Below are 14,090 nucleotides of genomic sequence, written 5' to 3'. Positions count from 1 at the left end.
CAGGTTTGCAGAAAATAATTATATTGCCTAGGTCTCTCTGAATTTCAAAAGCTACCCCAAGGTGTTTTCCACTTGTACTGTAGTTTCTAGTTGGCCAAGTGGTTTGTTTTGATATCCATTAAATTATACAGTTTTAGAAGATTTTCTGACAGAGCTACATTTGTGTGTAGGTGCACATGAGAGCACATGCAGGCAGGAGTGAATGAATAGGTTTTTAGGTGTACTTCTACTGGGGACCAAGTTATTAAGTTCTAGTACTTTGCTCATTTCATAGCATAGCAGAATGCCTGGATTGTTAAATAAACGATTGTTATTACTCTGTACTGGGACATCTTGTGGCATTTAAGTTCTTTGATTTGTTCTTCTAGCACTGTGTGTATGGGCTGCTACGTTTAGTAATTGAAATTTTTTTTGTAGCATTCACCTATCTGCCTCACATTCTGGACAATCATGGACTGCTTCAAAAAATTTTTATTATGTTGAATTGCTATTCGTTTCTGGGCTAAATGTTGATCCATTGTTTTGTAATTTGAGAATTTTGGAATTTTATGGATTATAAAAGCAATGGACCTTATGCTAGGTTACTGGTAGTGTCGAGAACAGTACCTTCAGCATGATAATTGCACAATAGTGTAGTTGATTGGCCAGTGTGTAAAACTGATTATAAATACTGAATTTTAAGGCTCTCCCCTAATAGAAGATATTCTGGTGCAACTCACTGAAAGTTCTTTCCTTGAAAGCATCTTTACCCTGATCCTAAGCTCAACCTGAACCAAACATTCTGTTTTGTACCTGAGTTAACTACTCTGTCCTCTGTGCCATCCCTTGGCATGTACACATCTCCCTCTTAACACAGAGTATTGGAGTTATTTGTTTACATGCTTCTTCCCCTTATTGGATTGTTAGCTCCCTTTGGGTAGGACCCATCTCTATCTCTGGTGCCTAATCCAATTCCTAATTCAAAATATAAGCTGAAGGAGGGCTGAATCACTGTATTCACCATATGGAACAGTGCCTGGATGCAGGAAAGCATTCACTATATTGCTGAATGAATAAATTAATGGTGACAGTTTGTGTTCAGTGAATCTTTGATGAGTTAATGAATTAGTTTGTTGTTATGCACTGCGTTTCATGGGTAAAAATCACAATCATAATCCAGTTGTAGTAACTGCATGAGGGACACATATGCCTGGATTTGGTTTTGAAGGTGACCCTCTTCCCTCATCAAGAACATTGAAAACCTGATGGTAAATAAGAGTTGGAAGGTAAAAAATCCAGTCAAATTATCATTTGATGACAGAATTTGCAATGAGGAATGGAGGGTGCTCTTAGATAGCATGGATTCTTTCTAACCCTATGAATTTCAGTACATCAATTTGTGCATGTGGATAGAAACTTTGTCCTTCATGCACTTAGGAAATGCTCCTCAAAATACTTTTATAGATTTGCTCAACTCATTTCTCAAGTTATTTAGAAAAGGGAAGAGGAATTGCATGCATAGTAGATACATAGTTTTCCTATTTTTTAACTTTTTGTTTCAGCTGATCTCCTACTTGTGACATTTTAGCAGTTTACTGATAGAGCATGGATCATCTTAGGAAACACAGAAATTCAGTGTCTTCTGATTACTTGCTTTTTCCAATAGTGGATGGACATTCATGTTTTCATATGCCAACAAAAGAAATCTGATAGTTGGAAAATTAAGAATACAATCATGATTATTTCAAGAATAATAATAATAAACATGTATTTCATATATATTTGAACCATTATGCAAAACAAAATGAAAAATCAAACCAAAACCTACGTGCTCTGCCTAAGCATGTCTCATTGGCTCATAGCTTCATGGAAGATGGGAACAGGCGTTGGAAAGTCCATAGAGAGGCACGTATGGCAGAATGCAGACATTGGAGTGATGCCTGGGCTGCTGATGCCTCAAAATATGACTGAAAGAAGCCATGTCTGGCATTCACTTGCTCTTCAGAGCTGAGGCTTTTGATTCCTGTTATATGGGAAGAGGCTTTTGACTTAACTGGAGAGGGAGCATTCAGGGAGATCAGTTTTTTCCAAGTTATTTCTTTCCATTAGTTTTTGATGCATTGTACATATTTCCCCCTTCTAATCCCTAATTCCTTGGTTTACTGTTTCCATTCTTTTGTCTTTTATCTTCTCTTTCTCTTTTTTTGCTTTTTACAGGGTCCATAGTCTTCTGTTCCAAATGCTTAAAATGAGTGTTAGCCTTGATCCGTGAGCATCTCCCTTCAGGTCCAGTCCAGAGGTGCCTTGTAGGAAGAGAGGGTTGTATCTCGAGTTTGTGGAATCAGATGAGAAGCAGTCACGTGGCAACTTGGAGGAAATGGAAAGGATTGTAGGAATCCTGTAGCCGAGGTAGTGGGCTGTATTGACTTTTGGTGCCAAAAGAGCTTTAAGTACTGTAGAGAGGTCATGGATGTATGTTCAGGACACTTTTAAAGTAAATCAGTAAAATGTTATCAGTGAAGGCTTCACATGAATACCGGTAAAAAATTCAGATTTGACGGGGACACTCTGTTACTCTCACATATTAACTGTAATTATACTGCATATAACTGGTGAGTTATAAATATATAATCATAACTGTGGTTATTTATTTTGTTTCCGTCCCTTATACAAGCTCCATAAGAACCAAGATTAATGCATGTACCCCAGCACTTAGAATAGGGCAAGTCACGTGGCAGATTCCCAATAATTATTTGCTAAATAGATGAGTGCCACCGTGTTTCTATATTTCAGTCCTAGCCGGAGTAGACAGAATTTGTCATCCGAAGGCCCTGAGTTTCAGCCCCGGCTCTGTCTCTTATGAGCTGTGCCATCTAACTCCTCTGAGCCATAGTGTCTTCATTTAATAGAATTTCTGTGGAGGTTTCCAAATAAAATAAGCATTTGCATGGACATTTTGTGGATGGATGTCTATCTGTCCTCTCACTAGCCCCTGCCTTTCAATGGATATTCCTCAAATCATGGCTCTTTATCTAAAGGGTTAAAGTTTAAGTGGAGAAGAAGCTAACATTTTTTGAAATGTTTTTCTTTTTTTTTAATGTTTATTTCTTGAGAAAGAGAACGAAAGGGGGAGAGAGAGAGAGAGAGAGAGAGAAAGAGAGAAAGGAGGGAGACCCAGCAGGGGAGGAGCAGAGAGAGAGGGAGACACAGAATATGAAGCAGGCTTCAGGCTCTGAGCTGTCGGCACAGAGCCCGACGTGGGGCTCGAACTTGTGAACTGCGAGGTCATGACCTGAGCCGAAGTGGGATGCTCAACAGACTGAGCCACCCAGGCATCCCGCAATGGTTATTTTCATTATGAAAATCTCGGGAAAGGGAAAGCACAACTTCAAGCTCATGAACCTTAGTTTTAAAGTAGGATTACCGTATAGCTACAGCTGAACTGCTGAGAAGGGACAAAAAGAGGAAAGTCCTTTGTAAAGCCTTCAAATCTCTGCCTCCCCACTGGGCCTGCAGTGGTAAAAATCTGTGTGAGATGTGGGGCACAAGGCAGCAGCCAGGTGGTGTAGGGGAGAGACACTTTCCTGAGTCACCTGAGAAACAAGACATTTTAAACTGTGGGAGGGCTGGGCCTCAGGAGAGGGGAAGTGACCACTCTGTACGTCACCCTTCCCATTTCCTTCCATTAAGAAGAAAAGACAGAAGACAAGCAGTAGGTAAAACAGGATGTAAAGTTTATATACAAGAATATAATGTTTATCTGAAATATTTACAGTGTTGGTTAAAGCAATATTTTTACAACTTTTTAAGGTCAACTACTATGTATATTACAGGTAAGCTACAATGGTTGAATTTGCAAAATTAGGTAAAAAATGTTTTAAACAAAGCTTAAAGTACTCAGGTCAGTTATGAAATCTGTCTGTTTGCCCTTTATTTGAAGAACTCGTGCTGTGATGGTTAATGTGCTCTTTATAAATGGAAGTACTCTACCTGGAAATGTAATAACATGCTACTGCTGTAAGTTCCCAATGAGGGTGTGAAATGACAAGTGAATTTTAAGACTTAGGCTCTGAGTCTCAGGCTGGAGCCGAGACATGTTGAGATAACAGCCAGCTTTATCTCAACGAGGTTTGTGACCCACAACAGTTTGGGCCACATTGAGAAATGAAGCTATTTGCACGTTATGGCAACCTTAGCAGAAAGTGAAAAACAGCTGACCCAAACCAAACAGAAAAACAAAAATATCAGACCCAAGTCACGGTGGGAGCTATTCAACACTAAAGCGAGCTATTTAAAAACTTCATAAAAATATTCATGATTTTATTAGTTTAAACATTTCTACATGATCTGGGTGGGGTTTTACTTTATGTGAAAACAGCTACCCCTTCCCGAGGCCTCCTAAGGCCTTATAACTCAGGAGATGCTGGGGGGTGCAAACGTGCAAAAGGCGAGGGAAGCCGCTCCAGGCGGGGGCTGGAGCTGCAAGAGCCTGTGCTTGGGGAATGAGAGCTGAGGACCCAGAGCGGAGATGGTCAGCCTAGCCCTGGAGCTGGCCTGGGGGCAAACTAGCACTGCAGCTTGCGGATGCTGCGGGAGATGCGCTTGAACTCTCTCTGCCCCTTCTGCCACCGCTTCACTGAGGTGATCACCAGCTCCCCGCCCAGCTTCTGTCCCATGACCAGATAGGGCGCGTTGATGTCATTCATCTCCTCGCAGGTGCACTGCAAGCTGTCTTTGAGCCACAGCACCGACTTCTTCAGGTCCCTTTCAGACACACCATTCAGCTTGTAAATGGTCTTGCTCTTGGTCTCCAGGATGATTTTGGTATCTCTGTTGATGTAGGTTATCTCCTTCACTTTTATTTTCAGTGCTACGAAGACGGGAGGAGACAGAATCACACTGGTTGTAATAAGGGAATAAAGTATAGAGTGGGGGCTTTCCTCACCCCGTTCCACTGCATATTTGTTGACTTGGCCTGGGGGAGGGAAGAAGAGCTTCCTGCAACTAATGAGACTGTCAGGGGCTGAGGTGGGGGGGGGGGGTTGGGAGCTGGGGGCAGCAGGTGGCTTCATTTCTAAAGCCTCAAAGGGTTTGCCAGGCACTCTATTTCAAATCAGCCATCCTTTCAAAATTCTCTTAGCGGGACTCAATTAATTAACTTCTCTTCCTCACCCTTGTGTTCTTGTGTTTGTATGTAGGTTGCATGTGGTTCGTGCTTTCCTCAACAAATGACTTCCCCTATGGGAAACTTCAGCATGAAAAGAAATGCCTGACTCTTAGGTGAAACGTGATCCTTCTGTGGCCATAAACTTTAAACTCAATTTATTACGTTGGAGAGGTTTTTGGACAAACCTGTAAGGAAATTATATCACACAATCATTGTTTTCTAAAGAACAGACTACAGGGAAGGAGAATTGATCTTACAGCTGCATTTGATTTGGTAAAGCAACTAAGAGAAAAAATATCCAAGACTCTAAGACCACAACATGTTTAGCTGTAAAAGTGCTTTTCTGAAGATCTCACTCTCATCTGCTATCTTTTGCTTGTCCAAGGCCAAGGCATTTGCAGATCATATATGTACCGTTTCCAAAGTGGATATGTGGACTCACTAGAATGCTAAGACCAAAAGTAAATGGTTTACTATAAAAGACACGTTTTACAGTCATGAACAATCTGGTTTGGGAAAGAAAACCCTACAAACATACATGCTGGAATTAAATTTCAAGACTCCAGGAAAGCAGGGAAAGGGTAAAATTTTAAGGCTGGAAAGGATCATCCAGTTAAAATCTCTTATTGATACACAACCTGAAATCCAGAGAAGTCAGTGATTTACACAAGGTCACCCACTTAGGTTGTGTCCTGGCTGAGTCTAGTTCTCAGAACCATGGTCCCCAAACCCCCTTCTTTAATACCACTGTGATTTCTTAAGGCAGCATCAAATTTCTGGTCCAGGTTACAGCATTAACATCCCCAACTGTAATGTGTCCTAAGACTGTTAATGACACTGATTAAGTGTTCCATATAGATGATGTGCCAGTGACCCTTCCTGATTTTGATGGAGTTCAGCATATTATTAGTAACAGAGGAAGAGGTGTGTGTGTGTGTGTGTGTGTGTGTGTGTGTGTCTATAACTACTTTGGGGATCTCTCTCTCCCTCCTTCTCTCTGTTTCAGAAAGGGAATTTGAGTAACCATGGCTTTTCCAGCCCACCAGGAAATGACTGAAACTTAACCAGATAAATCAAAGATGCTGTGATTTGGCTAATCATTATTTTGTCTGATGTACATCTGAACCATAGTACTGAGTTCTCAGGGTTTATAAGACTTACATCATGGAAAAAGTCACATGAAAAGATCACACGTTCCTGTGGCCTCTGCATAAGGGGTTGGGGGTGGGAAAGATGCATGGTGGGAGAAGTGATTATATGTTGCCTGGAGGTTTGTCTATAGCACAGATAGAGCATGTGTGATAGAGCACCTGGTCAAATTAAACATTCTTGATCTCTAAATATCAGAAAACCATTACTTTTAACCAGGAGGAAGATTTATTACTCACCTTTTTCTAGCTGTAAAATAATCAACTTCGCAGAAGCTTACCATGGGACCAGGCATTTCCTCCCTGAATTTTCAGCTGGGACCAAATATAGGGAATCAAAGCCCCAAAATAACTTTTTCTGCCCTGGAAGATGCGAATGGGGATGCAGGAAGTGGTAGGAGGCAGAGGTAATGATACTGTCTGATCCAACAATAGGTTGTATGCATGGGCAGGCAGTTCTGGGCTAGGAGGCATTCTGTATTTTCCCTGTACTTCAGGAGTGCAGTGGGGAAAGAGTGTGATGCTTTTGTGGATGATTTAAGTTAAATAAATCAGATTTCTACCCTTGTTCCTTCTACCCTTCCATCACTTTCCAAAGTACAGAGGCAATATGGAATACTGCTTACAACACTTCCTATAATTCACGGTTCATTATCTCTTTAGAGACAAAATTAATGTGGGAAAATAGAAAACAAAGCTGTGAGGTAATATGTGTGTGATACCTTACATGCAGGGATATCCATGTTGTTTTGAAAGGTTTTCTCCTCTAAGGAGAGAGAAAACTAGGACATACCTTCCCCCCCCCCCACACACACACTCTCACACACACTTTTTCTGGGGGAGGGGCTAGGTCTTGATACAGCATCCTTAGGAAGGGGGTCTTCTGTGAGGGAAGCCATAAAGCAAGCATTAATATGTGTGTGTGTGTATGTGCACATGCCTACATTTCAATCATTTTAGAGCCCCGTGACATAACTAGCTTTTTCATGGAAAGTCAGGAGAGAGATCTGTATTAAATCTAATGCAAAGGACATAAGTTGCCAGAAGAAAATGACATTTTATAAACATTTTAATGTAAGTTTTGTTAAAATTATGTTTCTTTTTTGCCTTTAATCAAATCTTTTTATCATAGAAGCTCAGAAATGTGTTTGGTAAGGCTCTAGAGATCTGAGACCGCTGCTACCCGCACGCCTGCCTGCCCTCTACTACTTAGAGTTATATATATTTAAATATAGACATACGAAACCCTATCATCACTTTTGTGGTTCTTGCTGAGGGGACAGACTGGTTGGGACTCAGGGTCGCCTCCTTTCTTTTTCTCTTCCTTGGCAGTGTGAAGTTTTTCCTAAAGCTGTGGCTGATCTGGGATCAGCTAAGGTTAAACCCAGGACACTTCTGGAAGAGACTGGAATGGTAAGGAACAGGGACTGGACTGTCTCCAGAGTTTCAGGGACCTGGACGGTCTGAGATTGCTGGGATGGCAAGTTGTAAGGAGAGAGTGGGAAGGTAGCTCCCAAAAGTGGGTGGTGAAGTCATTTCTCTCAGTTTCAAGGACTTTGTTGAGTATATAGAAATGTTAATACAGATCAGTTAGAATCCATTACTGTTTGATAGAGCAGGGATCATATCTGCTCGCCAGTGAGTTCGGCCTTCCGCCTGAACAAATACTTTTCAGGGATACCAGCCTCTCAAACACATCAAAAGGTGTCTCCTCTTGGAATGGGATGAAAACACGAATGTCCCAGGGAATGTCTGGGTGACGTTCATGGCCACTTCTGACTCCAAAGTTAGCACTGATTTCTGGGTCTAGCTGGGCTTGGCCCTTACCTCAGAGCCCTGAGGACAGTGGATAGGTGGTGATGAAGCTCTGTGTGGACAGTGTTCATCCCTCTTTTCTCGTATAATACTCTCCTAAGGGTGGTGACCCACCCTCTGTGAATCTGGGTAACATATCACACATATTATTATCTCCAAGCACTATGTCATCATGGCGCCTTTCATATATTTTGCCAAAGTAAATTCCTAATCTTTATTTTTTCTTTTTAAATTTAAGGAACTCCTCTCCCCAAATTATTAGCCTATACCTTGGACATAGTCACTAGTGATGGAATGCAGAGGAGCAAAGCATTATGGGCTATGAATAAGGTAAAAATATTTCTATTTGATGCTGGAACAAACTTTTATTTTTAGCTAAATGCCTTCAGTCTGTTTTTGCTGGGGCTAATATTTACATGCTTTAATTCCTGGCACACATATCGAGTGAGTGAAAGAACATGGCCCAAGATCATGCTTATTAGCAAGAAAAAGCCAAAGTGAAATGAAAAATGTGCCATTCAAAAGTCCTAATTTGAATAATTCTCACTATTTGACTGAGACAGAACAATGAGTCTCACCTAAAAAGATACAACTCAGGCAAGATAGTTACATAGGGAGAAAACCGGGATAGAGCAAGTTAGATGACTTTGGGAAAGATCAGCTATGATAGTATTTTACCCAAGTCTTATCCAATAACATCTTAATGATTTGTACCTGTAAGCTGTACTGGCAAATAAAGCTTTTGTATGTGAAATCTTTGTTGTTGGTATATTACTTACCAAAATCATTTTTACAAAGAGTTTCCATTATGTCGTTGTCATCCTCATTTTTATTTTTGCAGGCTTCACATACCTTTGGAGCTAGAAATGTGAAAAGTTAGTAAGTTTGCTTAAAAGGGAACAGCAGGTGGCGTTTGTAAACAACTCAAAGGGGCTTATCCAGGCCAGAGTAGCAATTGTTCTGTAAGACCCCAGCTTCTGCCTCTTTGAAAAAGGATCACTCATTCCCAGGAAAGTCTTCTGTGACTCCTGCTTTCTCATGGGCAAAACAAGAATGCGTATAGTTGTGTTTGAGAAATGACAGGTCAACCCCCCTCCCTGCAAAAAGGGTGTTGTGGGCACAGTGGACAGTTAACTGGGATGGGTTTTGGCTTTTTAGCTCTTCCTCCTCACTCCTGAGACACATTCTGTCTCTGAAATTCAAAGTTGTTCCCAAAGCTTCTCTGAGGACAAAGCACCAGAAGAAACCTGGAGGGGTTTTGGAAAATTGGTTACCACAAAACATAGCCAAAAGATTGTCTTTTTCGGCTGCAGGACACCAGTGTGGCTCAGCCTCTGCTGGGCTCTTCAGCAGAGTTGCGTCTCAGGAAGGCCACTTCAGGATACTTTCTGGACAGGATACTTGTCTGGACAGGGAGAGGTGGCTAGTGTTGCAGGGGTTACATACCGGTTCTTCCCACCTTGAAACACGCCTCGGTAATTACAATAGCCTGCTCTAACCGCTTCTGTATCACCCTTGTGCTTTTTGTCAAGTCTGTGGTTGAATTAAACTGCTTTTATTTCATGGTTATCTTCCTTCCTGTGCGGGTTCTTCTTGCCCCTCTTTCTCCATTTCAAACTGTCAGAAACAAACAACCCCCACCCCCTTAAAAACCCCAAACCAAAACACAACCAACCAAGCAAAAAACCTAAAGCTTTTCCTGAAGTGAATCATAACTGAAGCTAACTGTCTCTGGGGGTCTGACCAAATGTAGGAGTATGCACTAGCACAATGATCAGAGAGCCTGCTAAAGGCTCTTGTAAAAGAGCCTGCTGGTGGGGGTGGGGGTGGGGGTGGGGGTGGGGGGTGGGGTGGGGGGAGAAAACATACTGTTCCCTTTCTTGCATTTGTGCTAGTGCTGTGTTCAAAATTTAGGAGAAGTTTGATTTTCATTCATATGAAATTGAATTTTCACAGAAAAAAACTTTATGTGACTCAAGATATCAGAGATATGTATCAAATCAGAAAAATTTCAGAGCATGTTTTGAAGACCATAAACTTATTTTGAAGGAGGAAAAGGCGATTTGGAGAAATGTACTTTATAATGTTGGTGCTGGTGGTGGAAAGAAGTAAAAACAAAAGTCACACACATAAAACTGTCCTTAATTCCCCTCACTCAAACAAAATGAAACATTTCCAATTAGGAGCTCTAGGAATGTATATAAAATGTTACTAACCTGTATTGGTTGGTCTGTGGTATATGTTGGACAAATGTTTGAAATATGCCAAACATTTGCAATAAATTAGAAATCTAACCAATAAGATGATTGCAAACTGGAGGTGCCTGCCAGAAAAGATTGCTGAACAACTGTGCATTTTCTTTAACCAGTGATGGCTATAGGAAAACAATTAGAGATTGAAAAGGAGAGACTGCTGGAGCCCTGCAAGGGATGAAGGAGCTCCCTTTCCATCCCCAGGGGACCTGAATCAGCTCAGACACATTGTGTATGTTTTTCTCTCAGGAAGAGTATCAAGAACCCATGAGGTTTTCATTGCTTTGATGGTTTTTGCACAGGAACTTCCCCCTCTGTTTTCTAGAAACCTGGGAAACTCTCTTTTGCATGATTTTCTCCAGTTAATTAAAACCACTCCTAAGATATAAGATGATTAGCGATAGAAAAATGCCTGGAGATGCCCTTTATGCCCTCTTCCTTAGATCGCTGAGCAGTAAGTACAACCAGCGCTCAATTTCAACATGCTCCGCGAGCCAGTCCGGCTTTTATTTCCAAAACCTAAGTCGACAGAGAACAAAAAATACCTTAAATGACTATGCGTTTTGGCTATCGTGCCTGCACGAGAATGTTTCCCTGCCTAGAATCCTGCCCGGTGGTGAGAACGTGTTGCAGGAGGCTGAGCAAGGAGCCTCTGGCCAGGGTGCTCACTACTAACTCCTCAGCACAGCACCACTTCTAATGATCTCAAAAGTGCGACCTCCTTTAAAATTAACTGTGCATCTCTAAGGGGGAAAAATGCCTTTCAGTCCTTCGCTTTTTCTTTTTTCTTTCTTTCTTTTCTTTTGCTTTTTTTTTTTAAACTGTCTCTAAGAGCAACTGGTGTAACTCAGAAGGGAATGAGAGACTTGGGTGTGTGTGTGTGGTGTCTCAAATTTGTCACGAGGACAAACTACAGCAAGAAGAACGTTTGCCTCACCTGGGACTGGTACCCCTCGCAGGGACACATCGGGATGTGGGTTGTGGGCCTCGAGATCCCCACGGAAAGCCTTAGTGGAGCTGGGTGGGGGCAAGAAGCGGGGAATATGGGGGAAAGGCTTACCTTCCTCGGTGGCCGGCAGGAGGTGGTCGCTGCTCGCGAGGGGGATGCAGAGGTCGTTGTCCTGGGGGAAACGGTCGCACTCGAGCATGTCTGGCCAGGGGAAGCCGAAGGCGGACATGACTGGAGCGCAGCGGTCCTTCACCTGCACGCAGAGAGAGTGGCACGGTTGGATGGTTTCGTCCAGGTCATCGAGGCAGACCGGGGCGAAGAGCGAGCACAGGAACTTCTTGGTGTCTGGGTGGCACTGCTTCATGACCAGCGGGATCCAGGCGCCCGCCTGCTCCAGCACCTCCTTCATGGTCTCGTGGCCCAGCAGGTTGGGCAGCCGCATGTTCTGGTACTCTATGCCGTGGCACAGCTGCAGGTTGGCCGGGATGGGCTTGCAGTTGCTGCGCTTGTAGGAGAAGTCGGGCTGGCCGAAGAAGAGCCCGCGCGCGGAGCCCAAGCAGCAGTGCGAGGCGAGGACGAGCAGCAGCAGCGAGCCAGGGCCCTGCGGCATCGTGGGCGCGCGACCCCCGGGGGGCGGAGAGCGGAGCCGGGGAAGCGGGAGGCAGCCGGGGCGGAGTTCGTCCCGGCTCGCTCGCTCTGCTCTGGGCGGTTCGGGGGGCCTGGAAAGCGGGCGGCCGAGACGCCGGGCGCCGCGAGGACTGTGCGGGCGAGAAGCTCTCCACTCGGCTTCGCGCTGCAAGTCCGAGCTCAGCTCCGGGGGGCTCCGACCCGGGGGAGCAGAGTGAGCCACTGCTGGGGCCCAGCCAGAGTTTTCTTGGCCTTTTTTATGCAAATCTGGAGGTGGGGAGGGGGGAAGAAAGGGAGGAGCCAGTGCAGAGTAATCCGAGGAGGGTTGGTCACTACTCTCTAGGTCTTGTTTTCCGTTGAGAATGCCCCTCACGCGCTCCCTGGAAGGAAATTCTGCCCCCCTCCCCGGCTCCCCGCCCACTTTAGATGCTGCTGATCGCGTGCTCAAGGGTTGCTTTAAACAACAAACAAATAGACAAGCCTGGCAGCTGCGCCCCCTCCCCCCCCCCCCCCCCCCCCGCCCCGAGAGTGCGGAGAACGGTTTGCGGGAGATGGGGAAACGCTGGGGACGCGATGGGCGGCCTCGCCACCGGGTCCCGGGAGAAACGCGCTCCGCCCCCTGCGAGGCCCCGGTCGGGGGTTGTTTGACCCCAGCCTGAAGTTTCTGCTGGGACCCCGGAGCTGTGCGGCAGAACTGCATCCCTCTGAGCCGAGAGCTCAGGCTCTTTGTGCTTTCTTCGGCTCGCGCCCGGGACCTGTCGGCCCCAGGCCGCCTAGGCGAGCTTGGTTTCCTCTCCAGTCTGCAGCCACAGTTCGCAGCGTGGCCCATAACTATGCCGTGTGCTGCCCCCTGCCCTTTTAAAAATCAGAATTACGAATAAAGTCGAGTGAGCAAAACTTTTACATGGAAAAGGGACCAAAACGTTGGGGTGGTTGTGTTGTTGGAATACGTCTAGATTTTGCCGTTGGGGAAATGCCTTTGCAGAATCTCGTCAGGCCCACACAAGACTGCCCACCATTTCCCGGTTTTGGATAAAAGACCTGCCCTCCCCCCGCTCCTTAAATGAAAGGGATGACTCAACGCTCGAAGGTAGCGCGGGCCCTAACACACACGGGCTCTCGCGGCGCGGCGCTCAGGAGCGCGGAACGGAGTATAGGCCCCGTTCCTAAAGGCTAGTGCCAGGCCCATAGGACTGGCAGAGAATGCGCCAGGTGGACAGTCTGGGAAGGACTGGGGAACAGAGGAAGGAGCCCTGCCTGGAGATCCACGAGCGCTAGTCGTGGCCTTGGCAGCGTTGGTTCATGCATCCTGCACACGCCAGCGGGCACTGAGTGTGCAGAGGTGAAACAGGTTGGCCTTTGCTCTCGTGGAGCTAGGGCTCTACTACCCTTGAGGACTGCAAACAGTAAGTTTACAGCTGGAAACCGGAACTTGGGTGCCAGGAGGGGGAAAGTGAGTGTGTGTGTGTGTGGGGGGCTCCTTTCCCGGAATCACCCAAGTCTCCCCTAGGGGTAGGTCGTCTCCGCCCCCTCAGCCTCCCTAGCTGGTTGGAGGTGCTGATCCAAACAGATAATCCGCTGAGAGCGACCCCGCCAAGCTTCTTTCATATGTAAGGTAGCTCATTGTTATTACTCCCCGGCCTCTAGGAGCTATCCACAGGCTCCGTCCGAAGCTTTCCTATTTCCCTCCTTCCGGAAAGATGCAATAGATCCGGCAGCCTTCCAGGTCCAAGTCGTCTGGCCTGCTTTGGGGTCCCAGTGCTTAGGGGAGGGGTGGCGAAAGCCCACTCAGCATCATCGTCTATCCCTTCCTGGCCGTAAACACACCAGGAAAATCTCCGCCTGGACGGACAGCATTATCTGGACTCCAAGAATCTATTCCCCCAAAGTCCAGCTTCCATCTTTGATCCGGGTGCTCAGTTGGGCAAGGGCCGGGGGTGGGGGAGTGGGTGTGGGGGGGCAGCAGCAGAAGGCCGCTCTTCAGCGTAACCAGCCCTGGGCCTTTTTCGTTTCTAACTAAAGCACCAAGAAGCCTAAAACTCGCATTCCCCAACACAAACAATTTTGAAAATAAACCCCACATTAAATGCACACACCTCCAATAGAGCAATTAATCAGAGCCTGAGCACTTGAGAGATGCTAGGACTTCGGTC

General features: G+C 45.3%; 1 protein-coding gene across 1 annotated transcript; it reads right to left on the bottom strand.

The window, feature by feature from the left end:
- Nucleotides 1-3,691: 3,691 nt before the first annotated feature.
- SFRP2 (secreted frizzled related protein 2) lies at nt 3,692-12,275 on the bottom strand. Its single transcript, XM_027067667.2, has 3 exons — nt 11,422-12,275; nt 8,889-8,969; nt 3,692-4,849 (listed from the first exon to the last, which is right to left on the bottom strand). Exons 1-3 carry the CDS (start codon nt 11,918-11,920, stop codon nt 4,545-4,547), a joined length of 885 nt encoding a protein of 294 aa, XP_026923468.1. The 5' UTR covers nt 11,921-12,275; the 3' UTR covers nt 3,692-4,544.
- Nucleotides 12,276-14,090: the final 1,815 nt, after the last annotated feature.

Source organism: Acinonyx jubatus, chromosome B1 (assembly GCF_027475565.1).
Source record: "Acinonyx jubatus isolate Ajub_Pintada_27869175 chromosome B1, VMU_Ajub_asm_v1.0, whole genome shotgun sequence".
Taxonomy (NCBI): domain Eukaryota; kingdom Metazoa; phylum Chordata; class Mammalia; order Carnivora; family Felidae; genus Acinonyx; species Acinonyx jubatus.
The sequence above is the reverse complement of the archived record's forward strand: the minus strand, read 5'-3'. Positions and strand labels throughout refer to the sequence as shown.